The sequence below is a fragment of the Orcinus orca genome, chromosome 5 (genome assembly GCF_937001465.1).
Source record: "Orcinus orca chromosome 5, mOrcOrc1.1, whole genome shotgun sequence".
NCBI lineage: Eukaryota > Metazoa > Chordata > Mammalia > Artiodactyla > Delphinidae > Orcinus > Orcinus orca.
Window position 1 is genome coordinate 61803359 of NC_064563.1, and position 14583 is coordinate 61817941.

The window sequence follows — 14583 nt, forward strand, 5'->3', positions numbered from 1 at the left end:
TATGACATGATTTAATGTATGTATATATTGTGAAATGATTACCACAACATAAACAATACTTCCTACTTTTACATCACGGCACACGAAGAAACAATATTTGTGCATTGGAGTAACAGGAATGATCCAGGTCCCTTATCTAGCCTTCTCCAAATACCAAAGGGATCTGCCTTAAAGTATTAAATATTATTTTTTGTAGTAGTTCTTATATGCTAAAAGTTTTTTTCATATCATTAACAGCATAGGTTTATTTTGGTTTGTTTTTATTGACGTATAGTTGATTTACAATGTTGTGTTTCAGGTGTACAGCGAATGATTTAGTTACACAAATATATATATCTCTATTCTTTTTCAGATTCTTTCCCCTTATAGGTTATTACAAAATATTGAGTATAGTTTTCTGTGCTATACAGTAGGTCCTTGTTGGTTATCTTTTTTTTCTTCTTTTTTCTCTTTTGGCCACACCACGCGGCATGTGGGATCTTAGTTCCCCAACCAGGGATCGAACCTGTGCCCCTTGCAGTGGAAGCATGCAGTCTTAACCACTGGAGTGCCAGGGAACTCCCAGTTAACTATTTTATATACAGTTCATTTTGGTTTTTCAAACCTTTGACCTAAATTAACATCCCTTTTTGAGATACATTTAATCAGCTTACCAAATGCCTGGCGGGTTATAAAAGTTCTTGCCTGGTATTTATGTGCTGCTCCTTTTTTCGGCTTGATTTCTGGTAATTTCATATTTTCTCATAGAGAAGGAATATACATTTTTAAAAAATGGATCTGACTCAAAGACCTGTAGGGAGCCAATGAGTTTTCTAAAATGCCTTTTAGTACAATCTCCCTAGTGGTATTTTTCTTTCTCAAAGTAAGCTGTGAATTTATCTTACAGATTTGGAAAACTGTAGGCTGGAAACTCATATCTGTTTCATTAAGTATGTATGGAGCTTTGTATCTTTATGAAAGGCTGACTTGGACCACCCGTGCCAAAGAGAGAGCCTTTAAACAGCAATTTGTGAATTATGCAACTGAAAAACTGCAGCTGATTGTTAGCTTCACAAGCGCCAACTGCAGCCACCAAGTACAACAGTAAGTTGCAAGATTCATCTATTTTTGTTTTAAAGCTTTACTGAAGTAGGACATACATGCAGAAATGCATAAATAAGAGTACAGCTCAAAGAATTATCACAACATGAACACATTTTATAATTGCCACCAAAGTGGAAAACACAGAATGATACCAAACAAGTGGGCTCAAAATGCATGGTGGTACGTAATTTATTTTTACTATTATAGCCCAGATTTGTAGGTTTAAAGGCATGATTTTCTAAAACTCAAGAGAATTTTATTATAATAATAAATACCTGGGTCCACCAAGTTTATGTATCTTAAATATTTGTTTCATTGATTTAGTAAAAACATAGAGAACTCCAGTCAAATCAATGCATAATATTCTGTATTAGAGTGCCCCTGAGAGCTGAATTAGAAAGTTTTCTGAGCTAAAGATGATTGCAATTTAATAGAAGAAACAACATGTACATAATTATAATAAAAGGTGAAAAGTGAAAAGTAATGAGAGCTTCATAATGTGAGGCTCTAGAATCTTTTTTTTTTAAATGGCATTGAGTATTTATGTATTTATTTATTTATTGGCTGCATTGGGTCTTCGTTGCTGTGTGTGGGCTTTCTCTAGTTGTGGCAAGTGGGGGGCTACCCTTTGTTGCGGTGCGTGGGCTTCTCACTGTGGTGGCTTCTCTTAGGCACGTAGGCTTCAGTAGCTGTGGCTCGCAGGCTCTAGAGCACAGGCTCAGTAGTTGCAACACATGGGCTTAGTTGCTTCACGACATGTGGGATCTTCCCGAACCAGGGCTCGAACCCGTGTCCCCTGCATTGGCAGGCGGATTCTTAACCACTCTGCTACCAGGGAAGTCCCTAGAATCTGAAATCATGAAGGATAGTGGATCAGCAAAGGTTTCCTAGAGGAGAGGTAGCCTGATGAGACTTGAACATCAGAATAGAAGGAGCAAGACAGAGAAAACAGCTCAAACCAAAGGCAAGAACGTTGGGGGAAAAGGAATGTGTTCAGAAACGTGAGATAATTTCAGTGTGGCAGATGTGTACATAAGAAGGGGTCCATTCAAGTATAAACCTAACACTAGGACTGAGGTTTGGATAATTAGGAACCCTGGGAGTGATATCATTAACATTTAGCTCTAGAACAGATAACTCTGCAGTGGTGTGGTGTGTAAAGTGGTTTAGACTCAGGAGACAAGAATTACAGGGAGATTAAACTGTTTCAGACACAAGATCAGAGTCTGTACTAACCTAGTTAAGTTAGAGCTATAGGGAATGGAAGCAATGGGGGCACAGAACTGAGACCACTGAATTAGTTCACTCATTTACCAAATATTTATTGAGCTCCTATTTTATATAACTGTTAATTTTGATTTATTTATATTAAGATCTTTTAATTCAATGAGGATAAACTGGACCTCCAAACAAAATCAGCTGAGGCTCACATTCATAAAAACAGAATTAATGAAGCTTACTATTCATTTCATCATCAAACATTTATTAATTGCCTACCGTGTGACAATAAATACTCTAGAACTTATGGGAAATTAAAAGTTAAAGATAACTTGTATTCTTCCTTAGAGGACTTTACACTCTAATGGAGGCAACCTCAAATAATTACTCCGGTTAAAATAATACTAGCTAAAAATAATAATAATACTAGCTAAAATAATAATAATACTAGCTAAATATTAATGTAATAAAATATTAAAATAAAAAGATGCTTCATTTGTCTGATATTGGTATTTGGTCAGATAGGGAGAGAATGGAGGGGGAAAGGACCCTGGGAAAGATGAAGATGCGCAGGAGAATAGTTGCAGAGAAAAACAAGTCAGTTCATCAAATTCCAGTGGTACACACCTACCAGGCATGCTCCAAGTTGCAAAAATATAAATATATTTTCCAAAGTTAACATATTAACCAGCACACAAATTAAATACAGCCCTTTTGTTCTAGAAATGTGGTTAAATGTTGCTATAGTTTAAAGTATTTTTGACTGTCACAGAAGTTCATGAAATTTTCTTTCCTGTTCTCAGTAATTTATTTCTATAGGCAGGGGACAAGAGTAAGGCTTATTATGCTCTGAAGAAATACACCCATCCTTCGCCTTTTTATAGCTTATTCATATTTACAGCAATATGGCAGAGTAATGTTATTACCCACTGAGCATTTGTCTTGAGGCCAGATGAAATTAAGCCCACAGTCATATTAAGCTTACAAGTGCCATACCCTCCCTCATACCATTCTTAGCCGTGTTCTTTGATACCTTATATTTTTGGGAATTTTTTAAACTTGTGATCTCTTTTTTTAATATAAGCTTTAAATGAAAGCTTATTCATTTTAAAAGACGTTCATGACTGCTGATAAAATTATTTTTTATTTGAAGGGAAATGGCAACCACTTTTGCTCGCCTGTGCCAACAAGTTGATATTACACAAAGACATCTAGAAGAGGAAATTGCCAGATTATCCAAAGAGATAGATCAACTGGAGAAAATACAGAACAATTCAAAGCGCTTAAGGTATTTGAGCCTTTTGTCCTTAATAATATGAACGTTTATTGGTTTCATTACCAAAATATAATTATGTAAAATCACTAGCAAATTTATGTTAAAATTTTTGGCTTTCTGCATTGGCTTAATTGTAATTTTGCAATTTCAATGAAAGCTAATTTGAACAACAAAAAAACAAATCTGAATTTAAAGGAATTTTTTAGATCTAAGCTTATAGCTCTATGTTAAGCTACACTAGTCCTTATTCAGAGCAGAAGTTTTGTAATTAAAAGTATGAGTATGAATTTTCAGTCCTACATATCCAAGACCCATAGCTTTTCTTCTCATTGGGGACTGTTAGGTATTCTTAAATTGGAAGCAACGGAAGTAAACAAGATATCCTAATATAATGTGGAATTCTGGTTTAATATGATTTGCCATGGATTTTTTGGAATCTAAATAAATTGTGCTTTGGGGGTCAAGACCAGAAGTGTCACCAAGAGATCTATACTTCTTGGCAGTTCTTTCAGCTTTATTACCCATTAGCTGGCTCACCTACAAGTCTGGTAGAATCATTAAGCATCATTTACTTCCTGCTGCTACTTACCAGGGCACATGCTACATACAGTTGCCTATATAAAAACAGTTTGCAACGCCTGCAAATTGGAGAGGCTGTCCTTATGACGTGGATTTTGGGACATTATACTTAAAACACCTGTGATAGTGTCCATCCCTGGTATCTTAATCTGAAAAGATTAAGATTTAGCAGTCACATTCTCATTGCATCTCCATTTCAGGGTCTCTGAAAAAGGTGACTGCCTATCACTTAAACCCCAGCATCACTTCTCACATACAAATACACCCAAGTTAATTTCACTTATTCCATTGCTCCTATTTTAAGTTAGGTCATCCCAAATACAGCTTTTCAAATTTGGTGAAACTATATCCAATAGAAATTTTTTTTTAACCTAGGTAGGTTTTTAAATATTTTTCATCTTGCTATAGTAAAAAGCCATAACTGATAAAATAGATTATTGGTACTTATGTAGCTTTCAGATTTTGGCAGGACTGACTTGAATAAGTATCAATATTTTTGATCTGCTAATTCTTCTAATAGGAAAGTTTAGAATAATATTAACATAATAAGTTTAGAATATTATTAACATAATATTTGGAATCTCCCTTGTTACTAAATTAGGCTTTTAGCCATTCAGATATAATTTAACTTAACTAATGCTTCAGGAGCATTACTTGAAGAAATATACAGTGGAGTTCACAAGAACATTTAACTTATGACCTTGACCATATGCACTCAGCAACAAACAAAACAGGACCAAGAAAAGAGAGAAACTCATTTAAGTATGTGTGTGTGCCCTGGCAGAGTATGAGAATGGGAGATACAAACCTGCATTCCCCTGTCAATTTACATTGTTTTCCCTCTTGTTATGGGCATTTGGCTGCATCAAGTACAATTTTAATATTTAAAAAAAATATTTTTGGTAACTATGGTCCTTTGACATCTACCAGCTACTTTGTGTATACATAAAACCACTTATTCTACGCTTTATTCTTAACGGGAATTCAAGAACAATTATGTCTTTATGTGACTTAGGATGTAACTCCCATGTAAGGTGATATGACTCCACTGTCTCTTAGGCTTTTCATTCTTATTAAAGATTTTATCTCAGTATACCTTTCTTCTGGCCATTGGATTCTGTGTTTATTGCAAAGTTACAGTAGCACATATAATAAATGCTTTAAAAAGAGTTGATGATGTGAGTTCAGACAAACGTAGCAACAGCTGGCTAGTGATTTTTTAAGATTTGCATGGGATGCATTTTTTCTCATTGACCTTTATGATTAGATTGGTGTTTTATTCATTTTTTTAAATTAGAAATAAAGCTGTTCAACTTGAAAACGAGCTGGAGAATTTTACTAAGCAGTTTCTACATTCAAGCGATGAAGAAGAATCTTAACAATAGAGATTGCTTTGGTGATCATGATAGAAGATGGAACTTGGAAGATGGGGACAGTTATTTTTATGAAGTGACTTTAAATATGAATTATACTAACTATACCTAAATAGCAAATCCTTGAGTAGATCCTGGTATTGATCTATCTCAGGGTGTGTGCATTTCTGAAAAGTGTTGTCTCTTTAGTTTTAATTTTGGGTAAAGAAAAATCCTTTGATATGTGAAAATGATGAATTAGTTTAAAGAACCAACTCTCTGACCCCTGCGGGGTGGGGCCTTGCTCTTAATTAGGGCTCTCTTTGTTTTTGATTCTGAAAAACTCTGCTTCCTGGCATCCAGGAGTTAGAGAATGCTCCTTTCATCTTCTTTCTCAAAACGAATTTTTGATGCCTATTTCAATGGGAATAGTCACATTTTTGTTTTATAAACTGCATTGCTCTAACCACAAAGGAGTGTGGAATGTTCTTGAGTGTATTATTTATGCAGGTTACAATCACTTTTGCATCCTGGCAGGTATGTAAACCACTAATAATGCTGTTTTTACTCCCTCTTTTATTCCTATTAAAATTGATGTAAAACAGTATATAGGTTTGTTATTATAGAGTCCTTATAAAGGTATTTGCGTCTAAATAGTTTTCTCATGTTTCTCAAGAAACACTTCCAGCCTCAGCTCTGATTCCAGTAAGGAAAGCTTTCTATCTGTTTTAAGAGTTAAGTTTGAAGTGATAAAAATAGCCAGAGATATGGGAGATCTGAATTTTGGGTGGCTACAGTCATGTACAAATGCTGTTCTTTAGAAAGTATTTGCCAAGGATACTGCTGGGTTGTCCCCCGGGGTGGCTTTTAAACATTGTATGAATTTGACAGGTCACGGTTAAAAATTATGTTTTTTACCTTAATGAAATGTCTATGAGTTCAAGTATTGTTTGTTTCTATGTTAAAAACTAATAGAAAAGTTATATGGAAACATTAAAAAAACTGACATTTCTAAGGCTTTGCTACACAAAACGTAGTTTTGAGGACCACCAAATCAGCATCACCTAGATGCTTGTTAGAAAGGCACAATCCCAGAAGACACAGCACATTTGGCAAGTATAGTTTATGCTGCTTTTCCACGGGAGGGATAACATTTCATGCTTTTTTCTTTTAATACTCAGTACTTCTTTTTCTGTGCCTTTAAGGCTCCTGGATGCTATTCAGTCTTTTCACAACAGGTGCAACACTGTTTTCCAGGATATTTTAAGGAGAAAATATTATTTAGGCCATAGAAGGCTTTCAAAAATATTTTTTATGCAAATCGGATATTAGAATGCAATATTCAAATCCAAATAAATACTCATTTATGGCTAATATTGTTGCTTTATAACCAAAAAATGATACAAGCCACCAAGAAGTGGGATTAGGTAACAATTGCAACATGAAAAACATGTCTAAGACTGGGTACTGCTAATTAAGTTTACAATTTCAAGGCCTTAATCTTTTTTGGGGGGGGGGGTCTTAATCTTTATATGCAAGTACTTGAACTTTTGAAATAGCATAGTGGTTTGGTATCACCTCATTAGTACAGTGGTTCTCACAATTTAGTCCCTCCCTCAGTCAACAGCAGCACTACACTAGGGAAGTTGTAAGAAAGAATTGCATTCTTGGGTCTCATCCTAGACCTACTGAATCAAATACTAGGTTTGGGGACCAGGAATCTCTGGTTTAACAAGCCCTCAAGGTGATCTGATGCATGCTGAAGTTTGGGAACTACAGAATAGTGTAGTGTAGTGTGATTCTCGTATAGTAAGTTTATACTAAGTTTTTCATCACTAGTTTGAATCCAGTTCCGCCTGATCAAGCTTGAAAATATGAGTGTTGGAAATGGGACACTAAAGTAATGAAGCCCAGCCTTTATGCTTAGGGATAATAAGTGCACCTATGACCAAGCCCATGAATTATAAAGAATTGTAGCTGTTGGCGTTCAAAGTTATTGCACATTTACTTGACTGTCTACTATGTATGTTTGCAGGATTATTTATAAACTTTGTGTAACCTTCAACTTTTTACAAAACTAGATTTTTTATAAGTATGCAAGGTGAAAATAAAATGTTTGCCTGATAGTTGATAAATGTAGCATTTATACTGGCATTTAGTGAGTTTTAATCTTTTAATGATTTTTATGGCTATCTTGGGGAGACCTGCTCATCTTTTTCCTAAGGGAACTTTAAGGGAAAAAAATGACAATTTTGCTTTTTGATGAAAATCTGTGGCCTTTTAACAGTAGGCTAACATTCACAGTACTACAGAATAGGTCAGTGGCACTCCAGTCTCTTCCTTGCTTCCAGCAGCCCAGTCATTTTTCATGAAGAAAATAATTACCAATGTTTAGATAAAGGAATTAGAACTGAACATGAACTATTGGGCTTGGAGTTTAGTTCTGGGACTTAAAAGTAATTCTACTAAAAATCAAAACATGCTACATGAAATCTGTTAAAAGCACTTTATTGATTACAGTATCAATTCACAGCAACATTATTTCACAGAGCTACTGTACAACTAAAGGAACAAATTACTGCAAGAAAGATTCAAGAATACCGTTAAATCATGATAGAAGTCCATAGTTTGGTTTAAAGCTTTTTTCTAAGAGCTTTAATCTAATACATTCACCTTTCCCACAAACTACTGACATTCAGATTCAGTTGGCCACAGCTGTTGTAGAAACCATTCTAGGTGAAGAAAAACATTTTAATCAACTTAAAAAACCCACTTAGACATGAATGCCTTTGGATAAGAATATGCAAAAGCAAGTGTTCAGATGCTTCTTTGAAAAGAGAAAACAATAGGATAGAGCACCATTGTGTAAGACACAGAAAAGGCTTGAAATATCTACCAAGTATATCACTGAAGTTCTATTAATTAAAAAATACTGTATGATGTAAGATTTTGTCAGGCACATTTAACACCAGTTGAAACATATAACCAGCTTTTTCATATGCTGCATTAATCAACTATTTTGTAGGATCAATTGGATTTAAGAAAAAAGACTTAGGAAATTTTATCAACATGCAAACAAATTTGCTAAACACAAGGTGTACCATCATTCTGATTAATAAATTACTTTTTAAAACAATGCTAGCTTAGACATTCAACTACAGACCACTTTACTGAGTACCTATTATAACCAATACTTTTAAATATATCACTGAATTTAAGGCAACTTACAATGAACAATGGGAGAAAAACTAGTAAATATGAAGGGTACTTCACATTCTACTTAACCTAATTTAAAATACCAATTTTATTCACTGTGATACCATTTCTCACAAGATAGTCTGACTGGTGGGTGTTTTAAAAATTCTAACAGGAGGTAAGAAACACTTTAAAATTTTGCTTTCCACAGTGGCAAAAGGGAAATTAGAAACTGAACATAGTACTTAATTTAAAAATGTTTTTAAGTCTGACTCACACTGTGAAGATTTTAGAAAGAACATGTTTATTACTAAAATCATAGGCCCATTTGGGAGATTGTTTAATCACTTTCCATTAACGTTTAAACACATCAACAGGTAAGCCACAAGTATTCAACTGTTGTACTTTAAACTGTGAGACATTCACCAATGATCAAGCATAAATTTCCATGAATGTCTTCATTTTTAAAAGTCTTAATAATATTACTAAATCTAAGACATCAAAAGTGTTGGAGAAGGTTAGTTATATAATATTGGCACAGTATTTTTTTTTTTTGCAACAATAAAAATTTCACTTTGTCACCTGGAGAAGCCAAGATCCATTTCTCTTTCAATATGTTAACTTTAAAATTACTTAACATATTCCAGAAGCAGCTACCTCCGTTATGTCTAGGAAACTAGTTTACTATCATCATGCAGTATTAATCAGTTCAGCTGAGTCTAAGATAAGGAGATGGTTTACTAGGCTCTCTTGAAGAATTAAGTATCTCTTGATACTTAAGTATCTCATGAAATATTAAGCCTAAATCTTTGCCTCTCTGAAGATGGAATTCAATATGCTGTTGTAACCACAGACTCAACTATAAAAATCCGAGCTAGGGAGGGATCTTGGATATTTAGTCTAAATCTCTGATAGCATAGCTGCCAAAACTGAGGCCTGTCCATCAAAGTGGAGGTGATGTTCTTGCTGAGAGCACAAAGTGCTTTCTTGAGCAGGTTTATGGGATGATTTGCTGAAGCACATGGCAATCACTCCACTTTGTTTTAGAAAAGCGTATGTGCCTTTAAAATATTCTTGCCACATCTTAAAAAAACCTGTTCTTTACGAAGTGATTAAAGACTCTACAAATAAACCTAACTGAGGCGCACGACGTTTAAATGTTTCTTAGGTAAATAGAAAAAAATCAGGCACCAGAACTGCAATATTGATAAAATTCCTTAAAACTACTTTTGGCCATATTTTTTTTAAGTTTTGAAAAACTGAGATTCAAACTGTACTGTGCTTCTACAAATTATACTGACTTTAGGAAGTTCTTATGCACAAAAGAATTAGATGAGCAGATGAACTCAAACTGCAAGGAAACAAATATTTAGCAACTGGAACCCATATCACTAAACAAAGGTTTAAGTAGTAAGTTAACGTGGTAATGAGGTCACCATTCGGTCATATGTATAATACGGTCATAACAGCCGTAGTAGTGGTTAATTTTCAGTTGCCTAATACATATTTAATTATGGGAATTGCTTTTTAACTATCTACAAAAACTTTAATAACATTAAATCACTTTTATTAACATTTTGAAGACCACAGACTTCTCACAAGTCTGTGTGCCTCTGACTAAAGTATCTTGTTACTAGAACCACTTTCAAAGTAGAGGAGATACTCTCTTTTTATATATATAAGGCTATTTTGCACATGGTAGAAGTGCTTTCTTGAAGAGGATTTTGGAATAAATTGCTGAACTACATGGTAAACCCTCACCCCTCTCTATTTTTGGATATGAATATGTCCCTTTGAAGTATTCTTGCCTTATCTCAAAGAGCTGCTCTTTATGAAGTGATATAAATAGTCCACAAACATTAACAGCTAAAGCTCATAGAAACCTTGAATGTGTATATAAATATACATTCATGCCTGCCATCTACAAGTCTGTTTTTTTGGTCCTATAAATCTTCCTTTTCCCATTTTATTCTTTTTAGTATCTTAAAACAGTTACTGATTTCAATATGGTTGATGCACTTATTAGCACATCCACAATACAAAAATGAAAATTTACAAGTAAAATTTGGGAGTATTTAGGTTAGGGTTACAGGTGATCAAAAGTTAACAGACCTATCTCAACAGTTACTGACAGTTTACTGTTACAAAACACAATGCACTTCTACATCAGAAAAACCCCACGACTTTACCATCAAAGAAGACTAACAATCTTCTACTGTCAATCATTTAGATTATTTTTAAGAGAGAAATCCAAGGGTCAAGGATCTCTGTTTAAGTTCAAGGGGGCCTGTTCTAGTAATACACACATTATTATATCACTGACAAGCAGAGGAATTGCTTAGTATTTTCCTCTGACCCCTTCAAGAACTGCTCTTAGAATCTTCTTTTGGCGTTAAAGTGGGGGTCACTTTGATCTTGGTATCCTTTGAAGCAAAACCACTTAGAAACCAATATTTTGTGCTAATGGGAGGAAATATTACAGAAGATCAAAAAGCTTGAATGTCTGCTTTTTAAATTTTTGAAGGCACGGAAAGTTAACATCAATTCAGATTTTATATTATGTGAACAAATTCATAAAGCAACTTTCTTAATGATTATAACTAGTCAGACCTGGTGACTGGTTAGATTTTATACTTCTTTGAAAAACGTAATGCCATCACATTATTTTTCCTACCTAGATACACACTGATGGAGAACACTGGGAAAAATCTTTCAGATGCAAGGACAGTCCAAATGTTCATCAATCTGCTGAAATGAGTGCACCTTACAAACTCAGTTCTAGAATATGAAATCAATAGGAAAGCCCAGCTATTTCGAATGCTACCTAAGTGTCATTTGATCATAACCAGCTTTTTAAAATAACAAGAAACCATTCTCATGTGATTACTGCTATCTACCAATTAATACGAGTTTCTTATGTATGTCTAAAATTTCAGAGTGAGATCTCTATTCCCTGGCCATCAGATTATGTCCCCTTCAAAAGACTAAACATGAGCACTAATTTAAATTGATAAGATGGCAGAGGATATTGCAGAAACTAATGATATTCACAAGGACTCCCCTCAGTGGTACCTAGGCCTGTCAGCATTCTTAAACAGTAAGCAACCAGGATCTCTTTTAGATCAAAATGGTCGGAATACAAGGAGACTTGCTTCAAATATCAGTACACACATCAATGGTATCACTTCCATCTATTACTGTGCCTGGTTCCTCCACTATAAAACTCAAAACTATGACACTTTTTAAGGTATACAAGGTTAAAAATGTAGTTCTTAAAAAATGCAAACACATACTCTCAAACATGATAGGCTGCTATAATGTGTACATTCTGTTCTACACAAAGAAAAAGAATTAGACAGTACAAGCAAAAATTCATCAAGGTTAAATTAGCTCAACTCCTCAAATTAATACACTGGTCCTGATCTCAGCAAGCACCTTTACCTTGTTTTCACCTTTTTTTGTTTTGTAGTTTACTGAAAGCTGCTTTTTGTATATAATAATAGAAAAATCTTCACCTGCAAATATAAGGTAAATTCTTTTGCACAGCTATAGGCTGTAGTACTGATTTCTCCAGGTATCAGTGGAGAACAGAAAATGTGTGCTGTTAATTCCAGATTCTAAGAAAACTGTCCCAAGACCCTGTTGCCACAGCCATGCCATCATCAGTTACACCTAAACAGCTGACACGGTTGTCATGACCAGCAAGAACACCTGAAAAACAAAAGTTCAGTAAAAAGTTAGCAATGGGCAAGTTTTAGAATTAAACAAGTGTATGCATAAAAGATCTGGGAGGGTACTTAAAAGCTAACAGGTTCCCCTGAGTTGAGAGACTGAGTGCCAGGGGTAAGGTGGGCATGTAGGTAAAATAAAATTCTTTGTATTCCGTGAACTTCTGACATGTGCATCAAATTGTGTTTTTCATTTTTGAAAAATTATTTTATAATTATGCTTATGTTCAAAATCATCTATTCAACAACATGTAGTCTTTTATTTTACATCTCTAATAAGTTCATGATACTTCTAAATTTTGCCAATAAGCTATGCTATTTTCAACAAAAACAAAATTTTAAATGTTCAATGAACTTTTACCACCAGAACAACAAAAACATGAGAATGAAGCTGACTTATATACTACCACTTCCAAAAATAACAACATAATTTATTTACTTTATTCTTTTAACCACCAAACCCTGGAACGTTTTGGTCATAACTTTCTGAAACCATCAAACTCATCTAGTCTTAGTTTTCTTTTGTATATTTAACCTATTTGATCTTCTGACCACTACACAGGATAAAATTAAATATTCCCAAATATTTGAGAGGAAAATGAGAAAAGTAAAGATTTAAAAGAAAAATTAGAATATATCAAATTCTCAAAAAGAATTTTTTCTTTAATATACTGTTTGAGTTTTCATTATCTCCATACGTAATTAAGCATATCATTTTCACCCAATCTTAGGAACAGAAGTTCATCTTGTCTAACAATATTTTTTGCAGTACCTTCAGTATGGCAATGTTTGGCAACAGGCAAATTTACCATTATGGGTTGAAATAACAAAAAATGACCATTGTGACTAAATACTCCAAGTCATATTGGAAAGAAGAATGAATTAGCAATTCATGAGTCACATTTCAATTTTAAGGTGAAAGTATCCAGTTGAGTCAACTTGAAACCAAACAGCTGTAAGCAAAGCAAAACTAAAACTCAAGCATATGTTTAAAAAAATACAGAAAACAAACATGTTTTTATTTTGTTATGGATATTAATTCATTCGATCCAAGCAAAACACCTAATACCTCAAAAAAGTAATTGGCTTTGAACAACAGAGTATCTCCAAAAATTTACTTGCAAAATGCTAACCCGTGAACTTTTCTGCAGTCTCAAGAGAGGCTGTAGAAAATTATTCCTGGTAATGTTGACATTGCCTCCACTCCCTCAGAAACCTCAACAACTGTATAGGTGTTTAAAAGGGCAAGGACATACACCCACAAGGACAGCAAGGATGAGAGCAAGCAGTGGCAATAAAATTTTGTGAGCTGTATGGTGGTAAGTGTGTTAGTGGACCCCAAAATGCTAAGTTCAAAGCAAATGGTCTGATAAGCCAAGAAACAAAAGCAAACTGCAGAACCTCCAAAAGGGTCAGATACTAGTGGAACCAGGTATCTGTGGAACCAGACATGGGCAAAGATGGGGTAAACTGAGGCTACATTAGAAAGTGTCCAGGAATCAGTTAGACTCCCCAGGTCTCTTCCTTCACTCTGCAGAGTCAGATGATTTATCATCCTGCACCAGAACATAAGACTAGAGACTTATTTGCTAGAGAGAGTAAAAGAGGGTCTCTTAACTAGAAGAAAATAGGTACAGTTGAGATTGGTGAAACTGCTGAAAATGGGGAATAAGTAAGTTTACTTGCTAATTGTCTTGCACCCCAGCTTCTTCCCGGAAATCAGCCCCCAAACTGTCAGTCAGCTTATATACTTCAGGTAGAAAAGTGGAACAATCCACCTCAGAGAAGACAGCTGTCCCAAGGGAAAAAAGGCCATAAGATATATCAGAGGTTCCCCAATCAAAGCCTGGCCAGATCACCTGTTCAGTGAGGCCTACAGTCAGTACACCCCAACCATGTGCAGAGGGCTTTCAAACAGTTATAGTGCCTGACTCTTAAGGATAAATAAGAGGCTAAGAATCAGAGTTTTAAGGAAATATAATAGATAGGACACTGAAAAAATAAGAAAGAAGGGGGAAAAAAGGCAACTTGGAAAACAAAAGATTATGCTTTCAGAAGAAAACTTCAAAAAAGGCTTTCATTAATGACCCCAGAAAAACAAAAGACTTTTATTCATGAAAAAAAGAATGGGGGCCCTAAAAAAAAAAAACTC

General features: G+C 34.6%; 2 protein-coding genes across 6 annotated transcripts in view; one reads left to right on the plus strand and one right to left on the minus strand.

The window, feature by feature from the left end:
* Positions 1–6115, plus strand: part of MFN1 (mitofusin 1) — a 32670-nt gene extending 26555 nt beyond the window's left edge. For all 3 annotated transcript variants that reach the window (XM_004270519.3, XM_033429477.2, XM_033429478.2), the window contains 3 exons: positions 887–1083; positions 3455–3589; positions 5454–6115. In XM_004270519.3, coding sequence (XP_004270567.1) covers positions 887–1083; positions 3455–3589; positions 5454–5535 — 414 coding nt within the window. In that variant the 3' untranslated portion in view covers positions 5536–6115. The remainder of the gene's footprint in view (positions 1–886; positions 1084–3454; positions 3590–5453) is intronic.
* Positions 6116–8000: 1885 nt separating this feature from the next.
* Positions 8001–14583, minus strand: part of GNB4 (G protein subunit beta 4) — a 59952-nt gene continuing 53369 nt past the window's right edge. For all 3 annotated transcript variants that reach the window (XM_033429481.2, XM_004270518.3, XM_033429480.2), the window contains one exon: positions 8001–12414. In XM_033429481.2, the coding sequence (XP_033285372.1) occupies positions 12308–12414 (107 nt within the window). In that variant the 3' untranslated portion in view covers positions 8001–12307. The remainder of the gene's footprint in view (positions 12415–14583) is intronic.